Source organism: Melospiza melodia, chromosome 6 (genome assembly GCF_035770615.1).
Source record: "Melospiza melodia melodia isolate bMelMel2 chromosome 6, bMelMel2.pri, whole genome shotgun sequence".
Classification (NCBI taxonomy): Eukaryota; Metazoa; Chordata; class Aves; order Passeriformes; family Passerellidae; genus Melospiza; species Melospiza melodia.
Genome location: NC_086199.1, coordinates 7,584,582 through 7,605,653, shown reverse-complemented (window position 1 = coordinate 7,605,653; position 21,072 = coordinate 7,584,582). Strand labels below are relative to the sequence as shown.

General features: G+C 40.8%; 1 protein-coding gene across 1 annotated transcript in view; it reads right to left on the bottom strand.

The window, feature by feature from the left end:
* BRF1 (BRF1 RNA polymerase III transcription initiation factor subunit) overlaps positions 1-21,072 on the bottom strand; it is a 173,215-nt gene that overhangs the window by 143,557 nt on the left and 8,586 nt on the right. Inside the window, exon 2 of the mRNA XM_063159797.1 lies at positions 15,822-15,902. Within this exon, the coding sequence (XP_063015867.1) occupies positions 15,822-15,902 (81 nt within the window). The remainder of the gene's footprint in view (positions 1-15,821; positions 15,903-21,072) is intronic.

Here is a 21,072-nt window from a genome sequence, read left to right as displayed (position 1 = left end):
TTTCCTCTTCTTCTTACAGCTGGAAGCAAACACTGCAACGATCTCAGAATAAAATTTATCGTACATGTCAGATCAAAAAGCAAAGAGCAATGTTGGGGGTAACAAACTACCCACACATGCAGTAGGAAAACTGTGTACCTGATGGCAAAAAGAGCATCTGAGCACAGCTGTAATCCTGCAAAATGAACATTTTTTCTATTCCCAGTTCCCCCAGATCTATAGCAGGGTGCAAACTACCCTTGAGGAGACCATGTGCCATCAATGCATGGTGGACTCACCATGGACAGAGAACACAAAGAGACAGAAGTGTGTTTATGATCCACAGGGTGTCTAACAACTTTATTTTGACCAAAGCTACAGATAGATACCCCTTTGCTCTCTAGAAAGAAGCTGGCAGCAAGCAAGAGTTAACTTTTAGTGTAGGGCCAGCTGGAACAACACAGACCACTCAGACAACAAACATCACCTCACAAGCACCCTGGATTTGTTCCAAAAATCACTTGAAAAGTGGTATTCTTTCTTGACACACTCAAGAACTGATTCAGCTTGCACCAGAAGCAGTATTTTTTTTTCTAGTGCTTGTCAGGAACCATAGTTTCTAAATCTACTTTGAGATGCCTTTGAATAGTCTCAAGATACGCATTTTCCCACAGTATCACTAAGCAACCTTGTAAATTATTTTCCTTGTATTTAATTTTAAAAACAAGACTTCATGTAGCTAAATATGTCAGATTATTTCCCCACCTCCTACCTTCTAAAAAGAAGAAACCTTTAGATATAGAAATTTTTTTTAAGGTGGAAAGGGACTGCATTTGCAAAGCTAGTCACCCATATTAGCACTGCTGTGAAATCACAAGATTTCTGCTGACATTCAATAATTTTATTTCTAACTATTTTCCCTGAGCTTTCACAATGAGGGAGCAAGCAAACAAAACACCTGCTTGGATTTGGCAAGTTGCATGGGGTTCACGATAATAAGGCAACCCCTCTAAAATCTCCTAATTTATAGATGCTGATTTGTTGGCAATAAGAGGACAGCTTCATCCTCACCTTTGAAAATGAGGATGAATTTGGATTAGCAAATTGTGAGGATTCATCTCACATTTAAAATGGAGGCTGGTAATTAGAGAGGAGTGAATGATAAATTAAGAGCTATTAGTGATTTACTGCATTTTCATATAAAGTCTGTTTTCCTCTTTTCACTCCACAGCAAATGTACGGTAAAAAACAGGAGAGGACACACAAAAACCTCAGCCTGAAGACTAGATTCAACTGGACCACCTAGGCCTGTACTTTTCATCATTTTATTTTTTGTAAGAGTACTTTCCCTATCCTTCTTGGATTAGAAGAAATCTAATTTTTTCTTTCATAACAAATCAGGTAAAAATAGCAGAGGATGAAGCTGCTGGGGACAACTGAAAGGGGAAATCCAACAACCCCCCATATATCCCACCACCACCCCTTGCACCAGCTCCCAGTGCTCTGAAGATTTTGTGCTGAGACACAACCCAAGGAAAAAGACAAACACTCTATTTTCTACAGGCATCAGCCAGAGCAAGCAAGAGAAGTGAGACAAGCCTTGGCAAGAAGGGCAGCCACAAGCCCTGAGTGAAGCTCATCAGTAACACACAGCTTCTATGGTTACAGGAACATCATGGGATCACACAATGGCTTGGGCTGGAAGGGACCTTGAGGATAATCAAGCTCCAACCCCCTGCCACGGGCAGGGACACCAGACCAGGTTGCTCCAAGCTCCATCCAACCTGGCCCTGAACACTTCCAGGGCTGGGGCAGCCACGACTTCTCCAAGAGCATCAGCCACTGTCTCATCACTCCAAAATGGAAGATTTTCTTCCTAAAATCTAATCTAAACCTAACCTCCCTCAGCTTAAAGCCATTCCCTCTTGTCCTGTCACTACATGCCATGAGCACAGACATCCATCTCCTGATCTAATTTACAAATTGTCCTTTCTCATGTAAAACTATTTCTGTGCATCTGAGCTTGCACACATATGCACATGTGCCCAATAAAAGCAGGAATGCATCAAGTGGCTCTGTCAAACTCTGGAAAGAAGTACCAGGATGACTTTTAAGGATGATCACCCATGCTTCAGCACCTGTGCAAACCCATCAGAGTGTGGCTGGAAACTGCAATGTTTATGTTTCCCTTTTAGACAAGATAATGTGATGCTTTCTAAAAAGGAAGAACATTGAAGGTGGCTTTGTCTTAAACATCAATTTTGTAAGGACAGGAAACAAAAAAGCAATCTCAGGTTCCTTAGGTCTATATTGTTACCAAAAAAAGCCCTCAAGCCTCAGACCAGACCTAATGACCAGTGTCTGCAGAGCAACCCATTCTCAGAAATTCATCCTAAGTGGATGGACTACAAAACAAAGTAGCAAATTCATGATTCCTACTGTAAAAATGCACAGAGTGCTTTCCCTGACTACTGATTTATAAGAGCAATCAAGAAGCACATCTAATATAAATATATATATAATATAAAGATACAATGGAAACACTAATCAATACTTTCTCTCTAAGGAATGACAGCCATACAGGAGAAGGTGTGGGTGTAATTCCTGTACATCCTAAGTGATTCCACAAACCCAGAAACTCAGAAACTGGAACTGTGACCCTAATCTGCTTTCTTAATATTATGCATTTCATAACATATTACCCAAAAGCACAAATAATCAACTGAATGACATTAGGGCACATAAAGGAAGAGTTTACAGTTTTCTTCTAAAAATGCCATTTCTAATTGATTTTATTAAAAATGCATTTATATGCTCATTCACATAATGTAACTTCTTAGGGAGTCACACATTTGAATATAATTAGCCACTTGGTCTGTGGCATTCAGTGCTAATGACCCTTCTTTGAAGAAAGATCCACGTTTGATTTTTCTATTGTTCAAACTTAAGAGAAGCCTCTTTGGGTTGAAAAGGCAGGAATCCTCTGAACTGACATTAAATACCTAAGCAATCAATGGCCTTTCCAATTAATTTTCACTGTGTTTGTTTGGGACAGCTTTGTTGTAACAGCATGAAGGCTTTAAATCTTGGTGATTAAAGCCATCTTCTAGCTACATACCTGGTGTCCCAAGCAGTAATGCCAAGCAAATACAGCTCCTGCCGACAGCCAGGGCAGGTTTACACAGCATGGATCAAAACCAGGCTTAAGTATGCTAAACCCAGCCTGCCACACTGGAGCCTGGGCTTGAGGAGACCTTCTCTCTGTTTTTTAAGTGTCATTTGCTGATAATGTCTATTAGGAAACAAAGTTAAAAGAAAAATCACTGTGTAGGAAAATAATTTCATTCATTTTACAAGTGTTACGTTCTTAATGTAGGAAATTACATCTAAAATTACAGCAATAATAATGCCTTCAGGAGGGGTATGCATTTGAGAATTCTTCCCCCCTCCTGCAATTACTTAAACTTCTTTCATTTCTATCTACATGTTTAACACTACTTAGGTTTAGTCTAAGTAGTACAGCCTAGTACTTAGCTGTTTTTATTTTCCAAAATGATTCAATTATTTGAGTACAAAGAGGGGGAAAACATCTTCATCTAAAGGAAGAGTTAGCAACTTTAAACTCATGATTTCCCATTCCACATTTAACCATAAACAACCAGTTCTGCAAAGCCTTAGGAAAAAAGCAACTTTCTTTACAACTCTTAATTACTTTGCAACTGCTGAGGGGGAAAAATGACTACATTTTATATGTATGTTGCAAAGTTTTTTTCTAAATAAGAGAAAAAGCATTACATTTACTGAAGACATTGAAAAGAAATGGTGCATTAGGAGCCTGGATTTCTTTTTTTTAAAGAGAGTCTTTCCACAGCAGACCGGAGTTCTTCCCGTCCAAATTCACCAGGTTAAATTACATCTCATTCATTAAACAGATTATATCCAGCTTATGAAGAGACTTTTCAGCATTTCACTTTTCCTAAAACACTCAATATTTGCATATTACACTCCTTCATTCCTCACTGCAAGCCTTCATAATCTCAGCACCCAAGAAGGAATCACGCTGGCTACAGCCCAGACATGGCCCCACACAGCCAGCACCCAACCTCCTAAATTACCCCACAAAACATTTTTACATCAAACATGGTCATAAACCATGTGAGAGAAAATTCTGCTCTGAGCAGCTCTCACAAGAGCAAACCCAAAATTTTCAGAAAAGGCTCTACTTTAAAGACATCGTTAAAGAAAGAAATTCTCTTTCTCACCACTCCTCCCATGAAATTACACTTGAGTAAGTATGGCAATGGTAGAATTGAAACTTAATTTTCCAGGCATGTTTTGAGCAGTGTGTAACAGCACCATCTGGTGATTGAGGCTGTACAGGATTTTGAAAACATCCACTAAGTTAAGGCATAATCATCAGCACAGAAGAACAGCTTTTAAGTCTGGTTGGGTATAATTTGGCTTTTTTTCCATTAAAAATACATGCAATTTTTACCAGCAAATGATACAATTTTGTGATTCTGTTGAAAAATTAATCAAACTCCTCAGACCTAACATCAGCTGACTTCTGATGGTAAGTAAAGAAAACTCCTGGCATAGAAACACTCAGTTTAGGAAAATACAATAATTGCTTCAAATGTTAACATATTAGGTTAACCAAATGATTGTTTAAAGGTTTGCTTTGTAGTTCAGACAGATAGAAAAGCTGCCCCAGAACCAGAAACAGTCAAGCCTGGGTTAATAAAACATTTGAAAAATATTAAACTGGATGTCATGTATGCTGTATTTTCTAAACTGATTAATATATAAATAGATTTGCATCTTGGTCCTAAAATGCATTACAAATTTTCCTGCTGCTCCAGCGAAGCATCACAGAACATCTAATACACATCGCTGGAAAAAATCCTTAGGGATCCTGAAGTGAAAATGTGCTCCCCAAAGATGTCATGAGCGACAAGAATTCTATTAGAGCTGAGCATTTCTTCTTCATCACTCCTTTTAAGTTGTGACTAAATTAGCACAGCCTGCACACTCGGGGGTGTGTGCTGGGAGGAGGGAGGGGGAGAGAACGGAAGATATCAAGGCCTGAGGCACTTCAAGCGGAGAGCATCCATCTGCCAGCAGCAGTCAATGAACAGAACACTGCTAAAAAGTCTTCCCACTCATGTTAAGTCAAGCCAAAAGAACAGAAAACACCTTCCTTCACACTGACTGTGCAGGACTGAACGTAACAGGACAGTGGGTTATAAATAAATGTTTAAAAAACACTAAGAGAGAAAAGCTCAGTGCGCAGCTCCGCGTTCAGCCTCTCGTGCTGCAGAACGGGTTTAGGAGGCTCCTGCTCATCTCTGCGTCACCCACTCCCTCCTCCAATCTCTGGTGCCATGTGGAGGAGTGAAATGATAAAAGGAAAACAAGGGTTGTTTTTTTTTTTCTCTCTCTTTATTTTGCTTGTGAAAGCCAGATCTTTTCACTGCCCCATAAAGAGGTGCACTGCCCAAGCTACAGCACAGCATATCTGGATGAAGGGGGTGGGAAGGGGCAGCTGAGGGATGGGAAGGGCTGGGATTGAACTGGCTCTGCTGTTAACAAGGTGGGCTGGACTCCAGGGCTGCAGGTTCTGATGGCAAAACCACCCAGAGGAGTTCCCAGCCCTTTACACAACAGCTCCTCCCACCCACACACTGCACCAAAGCAGCCCTTGGGCTGACAGCACAACCTGCAGGGAGGGCAGCAAAGCCCAGGGCTGCAACCACCCGGCCCAAAGAGAACTTGTGCACAGAGCTGTTGTTCAGGCTGGGGCCAGAGTTTGGGTTTGAGGTTTTTGGTGGTTTCAGGGGGCTGACAGAGGTCAGTCTGCTAATAAATTTGCTGGTGTGGCTGTACTGAATACAGGACGCTCCCACTGACACACATTTCACACCTGATACAGAAGCTCAGCAGTTTCTGAATTTTTTCTGTTGTTATTTCTACAGAGGTTCAGAAGTTTAATGCTGTGGCCATTATTTCAGAAAAACAATCTTCCAAAAAAATGTAATAGCTTCAAAAGCAAATCACACTTGCAGACCCTCAGGCTTAGGGAATGCTTTCCTGTGCTGCCACATCACCAACACTCCAATTTATTCCACACAGCAAAACAAAAAGCACTTTAAACACATGACAAGAACTCAGCACTATCAGAGATCACAGCATTAAAAAGCAACAACAACCTTCCTCCTCTCAAGTTTTGAGCCACAGTGCCTATAAAATGACACAGACACTTCAAAACTCAGATTTCAATGTTTAAGACAGCCCTATGCCACAAAAGTGACGTACACATTCTTTCATTATCAAAAAAGAAAGCAGCAGTTACATGGAACTTAAACCAAAGCGGTATTACCTGGAGTGTTACCTGCTTGTCTGACAACATTGCAAAGTTAAAATGGCTTAATTCAGATGCTTGTTAGAAGAAATCTAGCTCTGAAATTTATAGATATTACTAGAGGGGGAGGAAGGAGAGAGGCAGTCACCTATTTTCTGCCACACTGTACAAGAAGGAAGATAAACCTATTAATATCCAAGTTCATTTCCTTGTGAATAATACTATAAAAAGCAAATGTTTTAAAAAACATTAGCCTACTAGGTAAACTATCTTTAACTAAAGAATTGCTCTCAAGAGAAATGACAAGTTTCAATTACCTACACAAGGCTGCAGGGAGATGAATCTCCATCAGTGAATTCCACAAATGGGATCAGTATTATGCTACTCTGTGCATAGAGAAACTGTCAAATTTAGGAGACAAATGTGGAAATAAAAAAGGCCAAAACTTTAATATCCAAGCCAGAAATTTCACAAGTGTGCAGAACTTTAGAGGGCATTTCTTCTCTTGTTTGATAAAATGAAGGAGAGATTTGTGCTTCCCTGCCAGAAGAGCTCTCTTGCCCACAGCCAGCTAATAAACCAAGAGACAGAGCAGAGACCAGAGAGGAGACAGAGCAAAGGAACCATGAAAGATGCTTTTAACTCCAGAGTCACAAACAGGCCAGTTCAAAGCAGCTGAACATGCAAATATTTCTAGTTATTAGTTAAGTCAACCCAAGTCATGTTAACCCATTTGATTAAGACGGCAGTTTTATTTTTTTTCAACTTCAAAGACGACCTTCAAAATTAAAAGAAAAAGTAACAACAGAGACTGTTCTCAGTCACAGGACAATCCCTCAGTTTCTCAGACACATACAGACTGAACCAACACCTCTGAGGAATTTTAGAAATGTCTTTTCTAATCTTTCCCTTTTCTGGCTAAAAAAACACAGGAACAAAGTTAGGAAGACCAGCAAAGCTTGACTCACATATTTCTACCCAGTGGACTGCTGTGCTTAAAGTTTTAAGTTGTCAGTCAGCCTCTGGGCAAAATTTGGGCATTATCCTCTACTCTTAAAGGATCCCAGATCTTCTTCTTAGAAAATAACAGAACTCATTAAAGTACACATGGACTCTTCTCCATTAAACTGTCCCTGTAAGGATAAAGAGCAGATCAAAAGCATCTCCAAGACAGGTACTTCGTTCATCATTCCCCAGCGAAACACAAAAATGGCCAAGATTTAAGACAATAGAAATTTTCAAATTTCAACTCAAGTAGAAACTAATTAATCAATGTATAACCAAAAGGTCATCCCTGATCAGCTGATGAACTCAACTGGTCTTTTAACAAAGGTAACTGGAGATGATGAAGGACAGAATCTCATCAGCAAAATGAGATTGAAGAGGTTCTCCCTGTGCCTGAAGAGAAGCCAGAGTACCAACCAGAAGGATCCCAGCTTCCTCAGAGGCCTCTGAATCAAACTCTAGAGTAGGGAAACACAATTTTCTGCTTTTACCCAAATTCTTGCAGTAACTCATGCTGGCTAAAGAGTAGGTTTTCTGCCCCTGAGGTTTTTTGTTTGCTTTCCTTAAGTGTTTTTCCTATCTCTTCAAGTCTTTGCTGATTAGTGCAGTTGTATGCAAACCCTGGAACACAAAGCACTGAGAAAAGTGTGCAAGATACTGAGATACCCTGAAGATTCAGCCACCAGGGAGTCCAGCATCAAGCTGTGGAACTTACCAGAGCCTGCACTGAAGCAGAGGACCAGGAAAGCCCACACTTGCTGACATCCAAGCAAGCCTCAGAAGCACAGAGGTCCAGCAAGCTGGGGGTCAAACACAACAGCCCAGTAACACCAGGGAAGTTCCCTGTTGAATTGTTGTCTGATCAGTAACAGCAATCACAAATGCAAAAGAGCAAACAAGCAGGGAAAACAACATTCCTTTAAAAATTGTTTGATGAAGAAGTTAAGGACCAAAGAATTAGCATTTCAGGTCACAACTTTTCTGCATTCCTGGCTCTGGAGCATGTTCTGATGAGACAGAAAGAGTAATGAAAGTCAAGAAACACTTATTCAAGAAACAAATATGTGAGTGTTATGGCTAGGACACATCCATGGTTTAGCAGATGCTGGAGAGGGTGGATCTACAAGACAGGAGGAAAGAAAGCTGTGAGGGGCCTCAGTGGGAAGAAGTTTGAACTTGTTAACATGCAAAAGGCCAGAACAGTTGGATGCAATTTGTAGTTTGGTTTTGGCCATGTTAACTCTATGTCAACAAGGAGATACACAAATACAGACAGATTCAGCAGACACCAAAGCCTACAATCCATCAACCTTATCTTCAGAGATGAGTGACTGGGCTTAGTCAATATAGGCTTCCTTTCAGTGAGTGAAGAGAAACAGACGCTCCAGAGAATGAGTCATTGACTTCCTTTCGGATTAAATTAATCACACCCTAAATCTGTCTGCCTCTATGCACAGCCTCTGAAAGGAGACGAGAAACAGGAGCTCACACAGACATCCAAATTTTGCCACCCATGTCCAGCCATGACATGGGACTAGATGGAAGAGGTATGTTGAGGTTGAAGAAGTTTACCAAGGGAAAAGGTTGCACTTGAAACATCAACCAGCAAACAAAATAAAAAAACAAAAATCCACCACCCAACCAAACACACTCATACATGAAAAACATGTAATATCATCCCAAATGAAAAGGAGAAGATGCCCCCTTATCCTCAAAGGGAGATGGGCAAAGTTAACAGGAAATGTGAAGATGAAGGAAATGGATGAGAGAGAAATTGCTAATGGTAGGAAAGGAATTGTAAGGGACAAGGCAGTAGGCAGATCAAAGGGTAAAACTGAAGCAATGGTTTGGCTAGAAGAGGAAGTCTTTCAAAGCCTTAGTGAGTAAAGAAATTGAGGAAGATATGAGGCAAAACCAGAAAAGGAGAACTTTAAGCAATGATTAGTTTAAAAGACAACAAGAGAAATCTTGAGGTGTGCTAATAAACACAGAGATGAGAGGATTAGGATTAGCTTCTATCACAACAGAAAGGAAGGCAAGAAGGACAAGATGATGGCAGAGAGCCTAGACCAGAAGTTTCATTATTGAAATCAAAGCCAAGGACAGGAATTGATACAGGAGGAAGAGTAAAAGAAAAGATTGCATCTAATGAAGGAAACAGTCTGGAAGACTTCAAAGCCTATGCACAGCTGCAAAACTACAAATTCACTGGGGAGTTACAGACACGCTGTGGAGCAGCTCACGTGCCTGGAGTAAGGAGATGGATGGTGACAGGCTGCACAAGGACAGACAGGGAAGGTGACAGGGATTCATTCTACTCAGAGGAACTGCCTGAAAGTGTGAAGCTCTGCTGAAAAATGATTGACAGGCCAATAAAAAGTAAATAGGTCTGGATGAGAGGCAAGGCCAAGAGGAACAGTCACGAGCACCTGCCATAGACCATCTGAATCTGAGGATGAAGCTTTCTTTGGAAAGCAGGAAGACCTCCGGGTTCTCATGGTGAACTGGATCCACCCCAGCAGCTGCTGTGAGGAACCACAGTGGGTCACAGGCAATCCAGTGGAATTCCAGAGTACATCAGCAACAGGTCAAGGAAAGCTGTGATACACCTACCACTCTTTGGAAAGGAAGAAGTGGTGGAGGGTGTAAAATCTGATGGCAGGCTTGGTTACAGCAACCCAAGATAAACAAGATCTTGAGGGGTGTGAGGAAGATGGGTAACATAATCACAACACTGGATTTCAGAGAGCTTCAGTTTGTTCAGAGAACAGGTAGGCAACCCTCCATGGTAAAGAAAGACTGAGCAAGGGCTCCCTAAGCACAGTCTACACACACAAGTTAACTGGACTTGATGGCATACATCTGAGAATGCAAAGGGAGACAGTAAAAAGAGTAATCTCTGACATCTTAAAAAAGGTGTAGGAATTTAAAGAGGTCCTCTCTGACTTGAAGGCAGCAAGCATCAGGCTTCTCTTCCAGAGGAAGAAGTCAGACTCCAAAGGTGAGTCGGGCTCCTCTCAGCCTCTTGGAAGGCTACAAATCTACCTGGAAACCATTTCCAGACAGGCAAAACCCAAGGATGTAACCAGGAACTGCCAGCACAGATTCAATGAGGGCCGATCATGCCCAGCAGCCACAACCAGAATGCAGTCAAGAGAAATTTTAACTACAGCTTTTCCCTCATCCCATTTCATCCTTCTCCCTGGTAGCCAAATTGCAGAGATCTGGACTGGGCCAGTGAACAGCAACTTGTGTGAGAGGCTGGCCTGGTTCAAAGGTAGTCCTCAGCACGTTCACCATCAGACTTACACTGGGATCAATACTGTTTAATGCCTTCATTAACAACATGAACAACAGGCCAGGAGGTTTCCTTTGCCAGCCTACAGATGACATCTCATTGGAGCAGTGGCCATATGCTGATGGGCAGAGCCACTATTCAGAGAAATCTTAAGATGCTGCAGTAATGAGAAGACAGAAGCCTCATGAGCCAAATGCAAATTTTCTGCACCTGGGACAGAAAAACTGCAGGGCAAAAACACAGGCTGGGGACTGTTTGACTTTCTTGCAGAAAAGGGTCTAGGTTCCTCACGGACAAAAAGCTGAACATGGCTCAGCAGCACCCAGTCAAAGTGGTGAAGGTTAATTTCATCCCAGTGCAACATTATTAAAACTGCAGCCAGCAGGTCCAGAGAAGTGATTATCATCCCCTGTTGAGCACTTATGGACTATATTTAGAGTACTTTGTCCAGCTCAGGGCTCCTCTGCAGAAGAGGCACTGGCATATTGGAGCAAGTCCAGCAGAGAGTCCCTGTGATGATTTGGAGACTGCAGCACGTGGATGAGGCTGACAGATGAATTTGCTGAGTCTCAAGAAAGCTGAGGGAGAATTCTCTGTGCTGCTTTCAGCTTTGCAGGAGGAGGTTATAAAGATGCAGCCAGAGCTGCATCACCAGAGATGCACAGCAATAGGACAAGAGGGAAGAGTTGCATTTCATCAAAATAAGTTCTGACTCAACATAAGGAAAAAAATTCCTCACAGTGAGGGTAGCCAATCACTGGAGAACAGGTTGACCAGGGAAATTCTGTCATATCCTTCCTTGGTAAAAACTGGAGCTCAGCTGCTCTAGGCCCTCAGCAGCTTAATGCAACTTCAAAGCCACCGTTTTGTCAGCCTCCAGAGGTCTCTTCCAATCTCAGTTATTCTAGAATTCCACTAATCTCCCTTGCCTTGCTGTTCTAGTTTTGCTCTCTGTTCCTCCCTTTTGAATACTTCTGTTCTTCACATGTGTAATATTATGTCCTTTTTTAATTCACAATGTATGGTTCTGGGAGGAAGCAGAACCTTCCATAATCACTTGTAACAAACCAGCTATAAAATGAGTGATGACACCAAATGTTAATGAATTAAACAAATAGTTTAAATGCAAACAGTAAAAAATGCATTACAGACCATCTTCAGAAACACTTTCCCATTTAGCATTAAAATACTGTTAGCTATGTTTTGGTATTTAAGAGGACTGAGGGAAAACACACATTCATTTAAAGAAATAATTAAAACCACAGCACAACAGTTCAGAAATTGGATTAAGCTAGATGCAGCTGCAATCTTCAAACTTAGTTTAGACCAAATTTGAGTATCTGCAACTGAAACTTTTAATAATCATATCATATATATAATCATGCTATTGATCCTTCTTCCTCTGTCCTTTTCTTTTTGGTCACTGAAGACTTGAAAATATCAGAGCTCCAAGTCAAGAACAACTTCCCTGTAACAACGACTCTGACACTGATACAGCGAGAGCAGATTGCCTGCAAGGAAACAAGAATAAACTGGCTATTTAGAGAGATTATGTAATGCAGCACAGAACTGTAAAATGGGATTTAAAGAGACATCAGTCTGCATTTCAGCTCTGGAAGTAACTGTAAGTGTTGACCAATACTGTAGAAATTTGAAGAGGCTCAGAAACAGAGGAAGGTGTCTTGTCAAAGAGTCTCCCCTCTGAGCTGGTATTTTACTCATAATTCTTCTTTTTCAGAAAAACACTAGTATTTAGCTATTTTGCCATATCCATTCAAACAAAGTTGAAGCTGAAACACCACATCATCTCACAGATGTCCAGGTTTTTACTACAAAAATGACGTCTGTATGTACAGATGCAAAACATTTTGTGGGCCTGAGCCTGTTGAACTTGTGGAGCTTCATACACTCAATTAGCACAGTACTGCACTCCGAAAATCAAAGTGATTATGAACAAATACAACAGTATTAAATCTTCTCTGCATAAATATTTTAGCAAGTGTAAACAAGACTCCAGTTTCTGTAAGCAGCCATTCCCAAACAAACACACACAAACATCAGCTGGTTCAGAAATAAAGGGAGAAACTGAACAGCCATGCCCTGCTGCATTATAAATAGTGAGGAAAGGTACATGTGGTAAGGGAGACTGGTTCTGTGTAATGGACATTCTTACACAAACCTGAAAACTACAGAATGGTCAGGATTTGCCCATGGCTTTGTTTAGAGCATAAATACACATATTTATAAAAACACCAACACACACCACGATTTCTGTAGAAGAGTCCAGAACTGATGAGCAGTTGCTGGGAGATTTTACTTTTGCATTTCTTCACTTTAGAATGCATGGAAAAAAAGTTATTACCTTAAGCATTCTAATGCCAAACTGTTCTTCATCTAATTCTAAACATCCTTTCATTAAAAGCTTCAAAAAAGAGCAGCATCATACACTCAGCCAAGCCCAGCTGCTTTGCTGGTAATTAAGTAAGAGACAGCGAGTCCAGATCACCTCCCCTGGAAAGACAGACTTTACAGTAAAGAAGAATTTGGCCCAAAGCACACGGGGAAGGAGTGGGGGGATGGAGGGATAGCAGGGGAGGTGTTTTTTTTTAAAACCCAGCACGTCCTGCTCCATGGCTGGACTTTCCCTGCAGGTTGCTGGCAAGCAGAGCAGGCGCAGAGTGAGCTACCAGCGCTCCCGGACCACACACGGCTCTCAGCTGCTCCCCAGCACTCTGGGGACTCATCCACTGCCCAACCCTGCTTCCCAGGCCTGGCTCTCCCCTTCAGCAGGAGCACTGAGAGCACAGGAGAGAAGAAGGCAGCAGCAGCAGCAGCAGCAGCCTTGATGTAAGAGCCACCAGTGGCCGCCCTCGCAGATGTCCTGTGCCAGCATCCCCAGGGGAGAGAGTTCAGCACTTCACCTGCAGCACAGCTAACTTTGGAAATGCCAACAGAGTGGCACCAGCAAATAAATAAGTAGCTCAGCATTTTTTATAACTGTTCAGTTTTCATACAGCCAACTAGCAGTGCACTTCAGTTTCACTGAATGAACAACTCCATACCTCTCCTTTAAAATACGTCCACTTACCTTGCTACACTTTCAAGTCTAACCATGATGGATATTTAACATAATTTCACCCCAAAAAAAAAAGCCATGATCGTGGGCCCACAATGACAGGGTGAGATTTTATAAGCTCATTGCCATAGCTCAATTTGCAATTAAAAACTATGTAAAGCCAGAAGTGTGATTAAAAGCAGCAGACAACCGGCTCATTATTCAGCGACAGAAAAGAAAAGGCTTTCAAACACCAATTGCTCTACCTGAAATATCAGCTGCTGTTGTCATGCCTGGGACTGAGCAAGAACATCACTTAGCTCACTGAAAAGAACTTTCCCAGAGATAGATTGGCAGCATGACAAATGCAGGTTGGCTACAGAAATCAAAGACCAAACACTTGCTCCTTATATAAAGGATAGAAACAGGGGAAAAAAATAGAAGAAAACCTGCAAAGAGCTTCAGAGAGGTGTAACTAAAAAGACAAATTATTTTCCTGTTTCAAGACTGTTTGGGAGATAAATTCATGTAAAGCAACTAAATGTTTTTGTGTATTATGCTGATTTACTTTAGCCTAGTCACAATCACTGTTTTTGATCAGGGAGGCCCCCCACACAAAAGCTGTGGGGAAGGAAGATGCTCAGACATATTCCCCAGCAAACACTCATCCAAGAAAAAGCTGTGTTTAGATTCTAGAAAAACGCCTACACTCTCTTTACTTGTGATTACCTTTTGGCATAACCAAAAGGGCTTGTGAAGGATTCAAACACTCCACGAAGCAACAAGACAGATTTCCTTCCATCAGCATTTTACTTTTTACAATTACAGACAACTGTGAAGTTCTTATGCACAAAAAGCCAATTTATTTTTAAAATGCCTGTTCCAAATTACAGTTTTGATTAAAGTGCCTTAATCCAAAACCAGACTTCATTAAGTTTACTGGCTTTATCCAACTGCTTATATAGGTTACATGTTAGACAGGAAATTTAAAATTCCAAAGATAGTAACTTCAGACCTGACACTGACACTACCTCACCTAAAGTGCAAGCTTTACTTTGCCAAACAAACAGGGCTCAATACTCTTAAGTAAAAACAGCTGAATACAACATTCTGTATATAAAACAACCTCTATATATATCAGCTGAATAATGCTGAGTAGAGAAATCTGACTATACTTCAATCACACAGATCAATCCTAGCCTCTCTACCTATGAAGATTTAATACCAGATCAATCTTACTCTTCATATACCTACAGAGGCATAATATAAGCAAGATTTTTCTGTGTTGAGTTGCAAATGCAAGACTAATTTAGGAAAATACCTTTCTCTAAAATATCTACCCCAAATGAGTACCTTATCATAAAACCCATTTACATCCATAGTTAATTACATGTCAGCTTCTGAGACTTTGCTATGACAGTCCATCAGCTGTCATCTCCAGGAGTCATGAGACAGGAGTATTAATTAACCAAAAAATGACAACTCCTGTCCCTTGATATGAGCAACAGCAAACTGCAAGACCATTCTGCTCCTGGAATAAAAGCTGGATTTATTCACCCTCTTTAAAGAGTGTAGAATATGGAGATCTCAATTAAAATGTAAAGCATGTAATGAGAATATTTATTTCAATGTCATCTGTACGCTAAAACCTTTTTTCCATTTTTCCTCTCTCTATTCAATGATCCCATATTAAGCACATGATTACTTATATGCATTATCCCACACTTGCATTGCTTAAGACCAAAAATATTTGAAGAATTATACTTTTAAATAAACATGAATAAAGTGTTCCAAGAACCCTGAAAATGGACTAAATAAAAAGCCACAATAGGTTTAACAGATAATAAAAAGGTGCAATGGGCATGTCAACCTTGAAAAAGCCCTTTTAAACCACAGTAATATTGTCAGGTGCCATTACCCTTTGTCAGTCAGCTGCATGAACTCATAAATCAGGTGCAGCAGCCAAATGAGAGCAGAATGAAAAATCAGCACTAAGCAGACTTGTCCACTGAATAATGAGGGGCCTGCCAAGGTTTTGAGGTCACATTCAAAACTAAAAATTAATTGTTTCAACCATATTAATAAAAATAATTCATATCAGCAAGACTAAAATTTGCTAGTACCATTCTGTAGAGTTTTTGCTCGTGACTCCTTTCCCAGGTTGGCATGGAATCCTCCTCCTAAAGTCGGTGTTTTCCCTGCACCTAAGGGAAAAAAAAAAACAAACACCAGACATGTCAAAGAGAATAACTTAATTAAAATATTAAAATAAAACTTATTTTGCCAATGTAGTCGGTATCTGTATCATCTACAACATGCCAAACTACATTAAGAAGGTCTAAAAGTACTTAAGACATCAAGAACCAATACTGTGCAAATTATTTCTTTCTTGAGATACCATAAGAATTACATGGCTCCATAAGCCCTCCCAATCTCAGTTCCAAAGAAACTACAAAAAATCTCCCAATGTCAATTTTAAGCAGAACATGAAAATCAGCACTGTAAAACATTTCTCAAAATAATGGAGGAAAAAATTGCTTAGTCAGTATTTTTGTCTGAAGAATATTCAATGAAGAATTTACAGAATTCTAATAGGTAATTATTGGCTTTACAGAATATAAAACATGTTTAGCATTCAAAAATGACTGTGTTGGCTACTAGAGACATAGCACTTATTTTAAAGTAACTTCAGTTTGTCATTAGGTAAACACAGCAACACTCAGGCTACAAAAACTGCAAGTCTGGAACTGCCACTTTCACACCCTGAAAGGTTGGAGACTTAAAAGAAGTCTGAGCTTTAAATCAGAATAAACTAGAGGCTGGTTTGGCCATCCATGCCAATGCTAAGCAGCCTGAATGCAGAGATTGCTGGGAGTCAGTGGAGCTACTCATGCAAACCAATCTTGCAGAACAGGGAATTAAACTACCAAGGACAAAAATAGTCTCCCACTAAAGCAGGAAGATTTTTTTTAAAACAATCAGGATACCTCAAGCAGGATATCTGAATTTATCAGCTCAACAGCAAGTGAGACCAAAAAGCTAAATTGCACAGGATTGAAAACAAGCAATTTGTTAGTTCAATTTGGAGTTCTACTTAATTCAAGTCTTCAGGATAGGGGAAAAAGCCATCTTGTGGTCTATGATGCCTACAGCTTTTCCTCAGGTTATTGTGGTTGTTTCCTCCTCTCAGACTGGCTCTTCAGAACAAACTAGAAAGGCTTTGGGATAGACACAGAGGGGAATGAAGTTGCTCTTTAAAGCAGTTTAGGGAATTTCTGGTACACACCTGAATAAGATATTTCCATGGCAGGTAGAACTGATGAAAAACTGTGACCTAAACTGTTCACTCTTACCAGACTTTTTTTGCTCTAGTCCCCTCTCAGTTGCACTTAATGTACATTAATACTGAGAAAAACAAACAAACAAAACAAAACCAAAACCCAGAAAAGCTAATAAGCTAATATTCCTGCAGAATTAATATCAGCCCTCAAAGCTTATTTTTCCATATAACTTTTAAATTAGGTTTCCAGTGCTATCCACAACAGAAACCAACTTCACTTTGTTAACAGATCCTTTAACAAACAACAATCAGCTCTTGTGGCAGTGCTGTCACACTGCAGCTGGACAAGGTAAATCTAGATATAACACAAATCCAATTTGCTAGCCTGGTTCTTTCCAGAAAAACAGATAAACAGTCCCCAGATAGGCTGGATTCAAACCTATACAGGGACCCTCAGCCAACCCTGTTCAAGCCTAGGTGCACAAACACCACTGGCCAGAGATCTGGGCAGAGAGAGATCCCAGCTCTGAGCCTGGGAAATTCAAATGCCCTGTAAAAAGAAGATTTGAACAATAAAACGCATTGTTTGTCCAAGACACTCAGTGAGTTTGTGTCGTCCCTCACGTAACAAGCTTTCACCTAAATGCCCCACAGATTAAGTGATCTTAATCTAATAATAATCCTAATAAAAAGTGAAAAACATTTAATAGTGATCACCTTACTGGGTACAGAGGTAACTCTCCCAACTCTGTGTTTGACTACCAGAGGCAGCAATGTCTCCTTTTGCCATTCTTACAGGTACAGCCTTGTATTTCCACAAACACTTGAAAACAAACCAATGCAACAAAACAGAGAGAGGTTACCAAGCTACAAAAGAAGGCATAACATTTTTTGTGTACATTTAGTAAGAATGGTTTATCTGGCAGGAAATATATCAATGATGGCAATAGTTTTACATTCCTTTCTTCAGTAGAAAATCTAAACAGAAATTCCACCTCCCATTTTCCTTTTTTTTTTGTTGTTGTTTTAAGGTTTGCTTTACTACAAGCTTCCTCACTAGTCTGATTTGCAGCACACTCGAGCATCAGTGCATGGGAGGAGGACACCACCCACAAGGCAGGAGCAGCAGGCTGGAGGCAGGGGGATCACCCAGGACTTGGGTCAAAGGCACTTTTGGTTCTGTACACAAAAGCTCCATCCACTTCCCAGTCCCCTCTATCCTTGAATATACCAAAATACTGAACTGCTTTGGACTATCATTGATAAGACAGCACTTTAAAATGCTTCCCTGTTACTACTAAAAAGCTTGCACAAAACAATCTTACAGTGGTGATAAACAATACTAACAACTAAATAATTTAACTTACTCAGGAGTTAAAATCCAAAATAATATAAACAAAATGGAATTAAGTTGAGATTTCAATTATTTGTTCTTTAAGACTCTTTTTCATTAGCCATCAAGCTCTAACATCATACATAAAGTAATTTCTTTCCAAGCTATAGAGACTGCAGCACATACCAGCAGAGCTCTCTGAAAGACAGATTCTGCTATCAGAATTGATGTACCCATTTTTCAGCAAGTTAACTGGAAAGGCTGAACATCTCTACTTAGCATTTGTCTTTGAAAACTGACAGAGAACTAGTCTGTTGAGCACTTACACTCTCAGAACTGCAAACTAATGTTGCCATTGACTATGTAGTCTCACCATCAGCTTTAATCTTACAAGCAAAATGCAAACCAAACTCATTATCATAACTGTTCAGCTGGGTAATAAAAAGATAAACTCTTAAAAAAAGAAAACTGAAATCATCAAATTCATTTAAAGACAAAAATCCCTACAAAGCTAGCAATTTAAAAAGTACAAAGGAAAGGAACAGCAATTGCTAGGCACAACCAAATTAACATCCCAGCTTAACTGCAATTTTTACATTTCTTGACCTTTTCCATTCTTCCCCCACAACTTCAAAAGTGAATTAAGCAGGCTTTTGGTTTTTCACATTCAGCTTTCAAGACATACAAAAATACATCTGAGAAGTATTTGGTGTCTTCAAGTACTGCCTGCCAAAACTTCAACATTAACACTACCATTTCCCTAAGGCAACTCAAATGCCCTCCTTCAGGAGGTGGTGAACTGCTCCAAGGCCCACTGCCATCTACTCATGCCACCTGCTGAGGAGGGCCAGCTGTGTCCTGGGGACATCAGGCACAGCATCTGGAACAGCTGTGTCCCAGCATCACCAGCCAGGTGAGGGTCAGGACTGTCCCACTCTGCTCTGCACTGGGGCAGCCTCACCCCCAGTCGTGGGGGCAGTTTTGGGCACCACAATGTTAAAAAGCCATGAGAGTGTCCAAAGGAGGGCCATGAAGACAGTGAAGGCCACATGAGCAGCAGCTGAGGGCTCTTGGTCTGTTCAGCCTGGAGGAGACTGAGGGGAGAGCTCACTGCAGGTACAACCTCCTCCAGGGGACAGGAGGGACACACACTGAGCTGCTCCCCCTGGTGACCTGTCCCAAGACCTGAGGGAATGGCATGAAGGGAAAGGGGACAGGGAGGTTTGTAGGCTTTTAGGTAAAAGGTTTTCACCCAGAGGATGGTTGGGAACTGGAACAGGCTCCCTAGGGAAGTGGTCACAGCACCAAGAGTGGCAGAATTTAAGGGGCATTTGGACAATGCTCTCAGACATTTGCTGTGATTCTTAGGGCATCCTGTGCAGGATCCTTGTGGGTCCCCTTCCAACACAGGATATTCTATGACTCTATGATTTCTTTTAGAAACTCACTCAGATTTGCAGCTTCACATAACTGAAGCTTCCTTTCTAAGTTTGCTTTGGACATTTACATGAAATTTTGGACACCAGAAGGTGTGGAGAGATGTGTTAGGCAGCTCAGAAACACAGCTACTCCAGTTTTTGTGTGGTCCTCTCAGTGGGCTACACTGCCCTAACACAACAGAACTGAAGATGCAGGAGATAATGTCTGGAAATTTGATGGTACTCAGTCTAAGCTCACACAGATCATAATCCTACATCATTTGAGTGTTAAACTACTTGTCACAGCTGGGTTAACATCTGAACTCTACAATCTTGAAGGTCTTTTCCAACTAAACAATTACATGGTTCTACAGTGACTATCCCTCCATCAGCCAAAAGCAGCCACTCCCACTGCTGCTCACAGCACAAGCACCTCAGCAGCTTCTGTTTTGCTGCACCAACTCCCTAACAAAGTCACATCACTCTGCTTCTCCATAAAACTGCTCCTCAATCTGTAAAAGCTGCAAGCAAAGCTTGAAGTCTGGGGTAATCCTGAACAACAACAAAAAACAGGAACAGCACCTATCACTCCACACAGTGGAGGCAAAGAGCAGCCACTTGGGCATCTGCAGCTTAAAGGGCACTTTTCTGTCATGTCAGGGACATGATGAGTTTCAGATTCAGCACCTGGAGGAGAAACAGATTCAGTCCCAGTATTACAGATTTTGCTTCCTCTACATAAATGAGCAAGTGAAGACAGGGAATGAAGCTGCTTGTAACCTGAACTGAAGGGCACTTGCTGTCTGACAGGACCAATCCTACCAAAATCCTTTCCTGTAAAATTAAACCCAAAAGCCACCAGTCCTTTCTTCAGGCCATGGTAGGGGCAAACCTTCTATTTCAAATATATGTATTTACAGATCCAGCATAAAATCTGGTAAAGTCTGGTAAAGAATGCAGACTATATCACACCAATGGTTTCATAATTGGGGAACACAAAGTAATCTAATATAAAAAAAATTAATGAGCTTCCTACTGAAGTTAGACCACAAAAGTAAAAGGGAGGGTAAGTAAACCTCCCATTACAAATCATACCAATAAAAGCAAAATTTTGTGATTCAAGTTCTTAAGTTTGTAACTGAAAGAATTCTTTTCTCATTTTTCCAGGGAAGTGAACAGGTCTGCAGGCACCAGAGCCTGCTGAAACAGCACTGCCAGATAAACTTACATAGACAAACTTTAAATCTATTCCATCACAGCTTATTTTCCTAACTACCAGCTGTAGAGATAAATATAGTTGCATCCACCAAAACCCAACTTAGGACTGCCCAAGTGTCTATGAA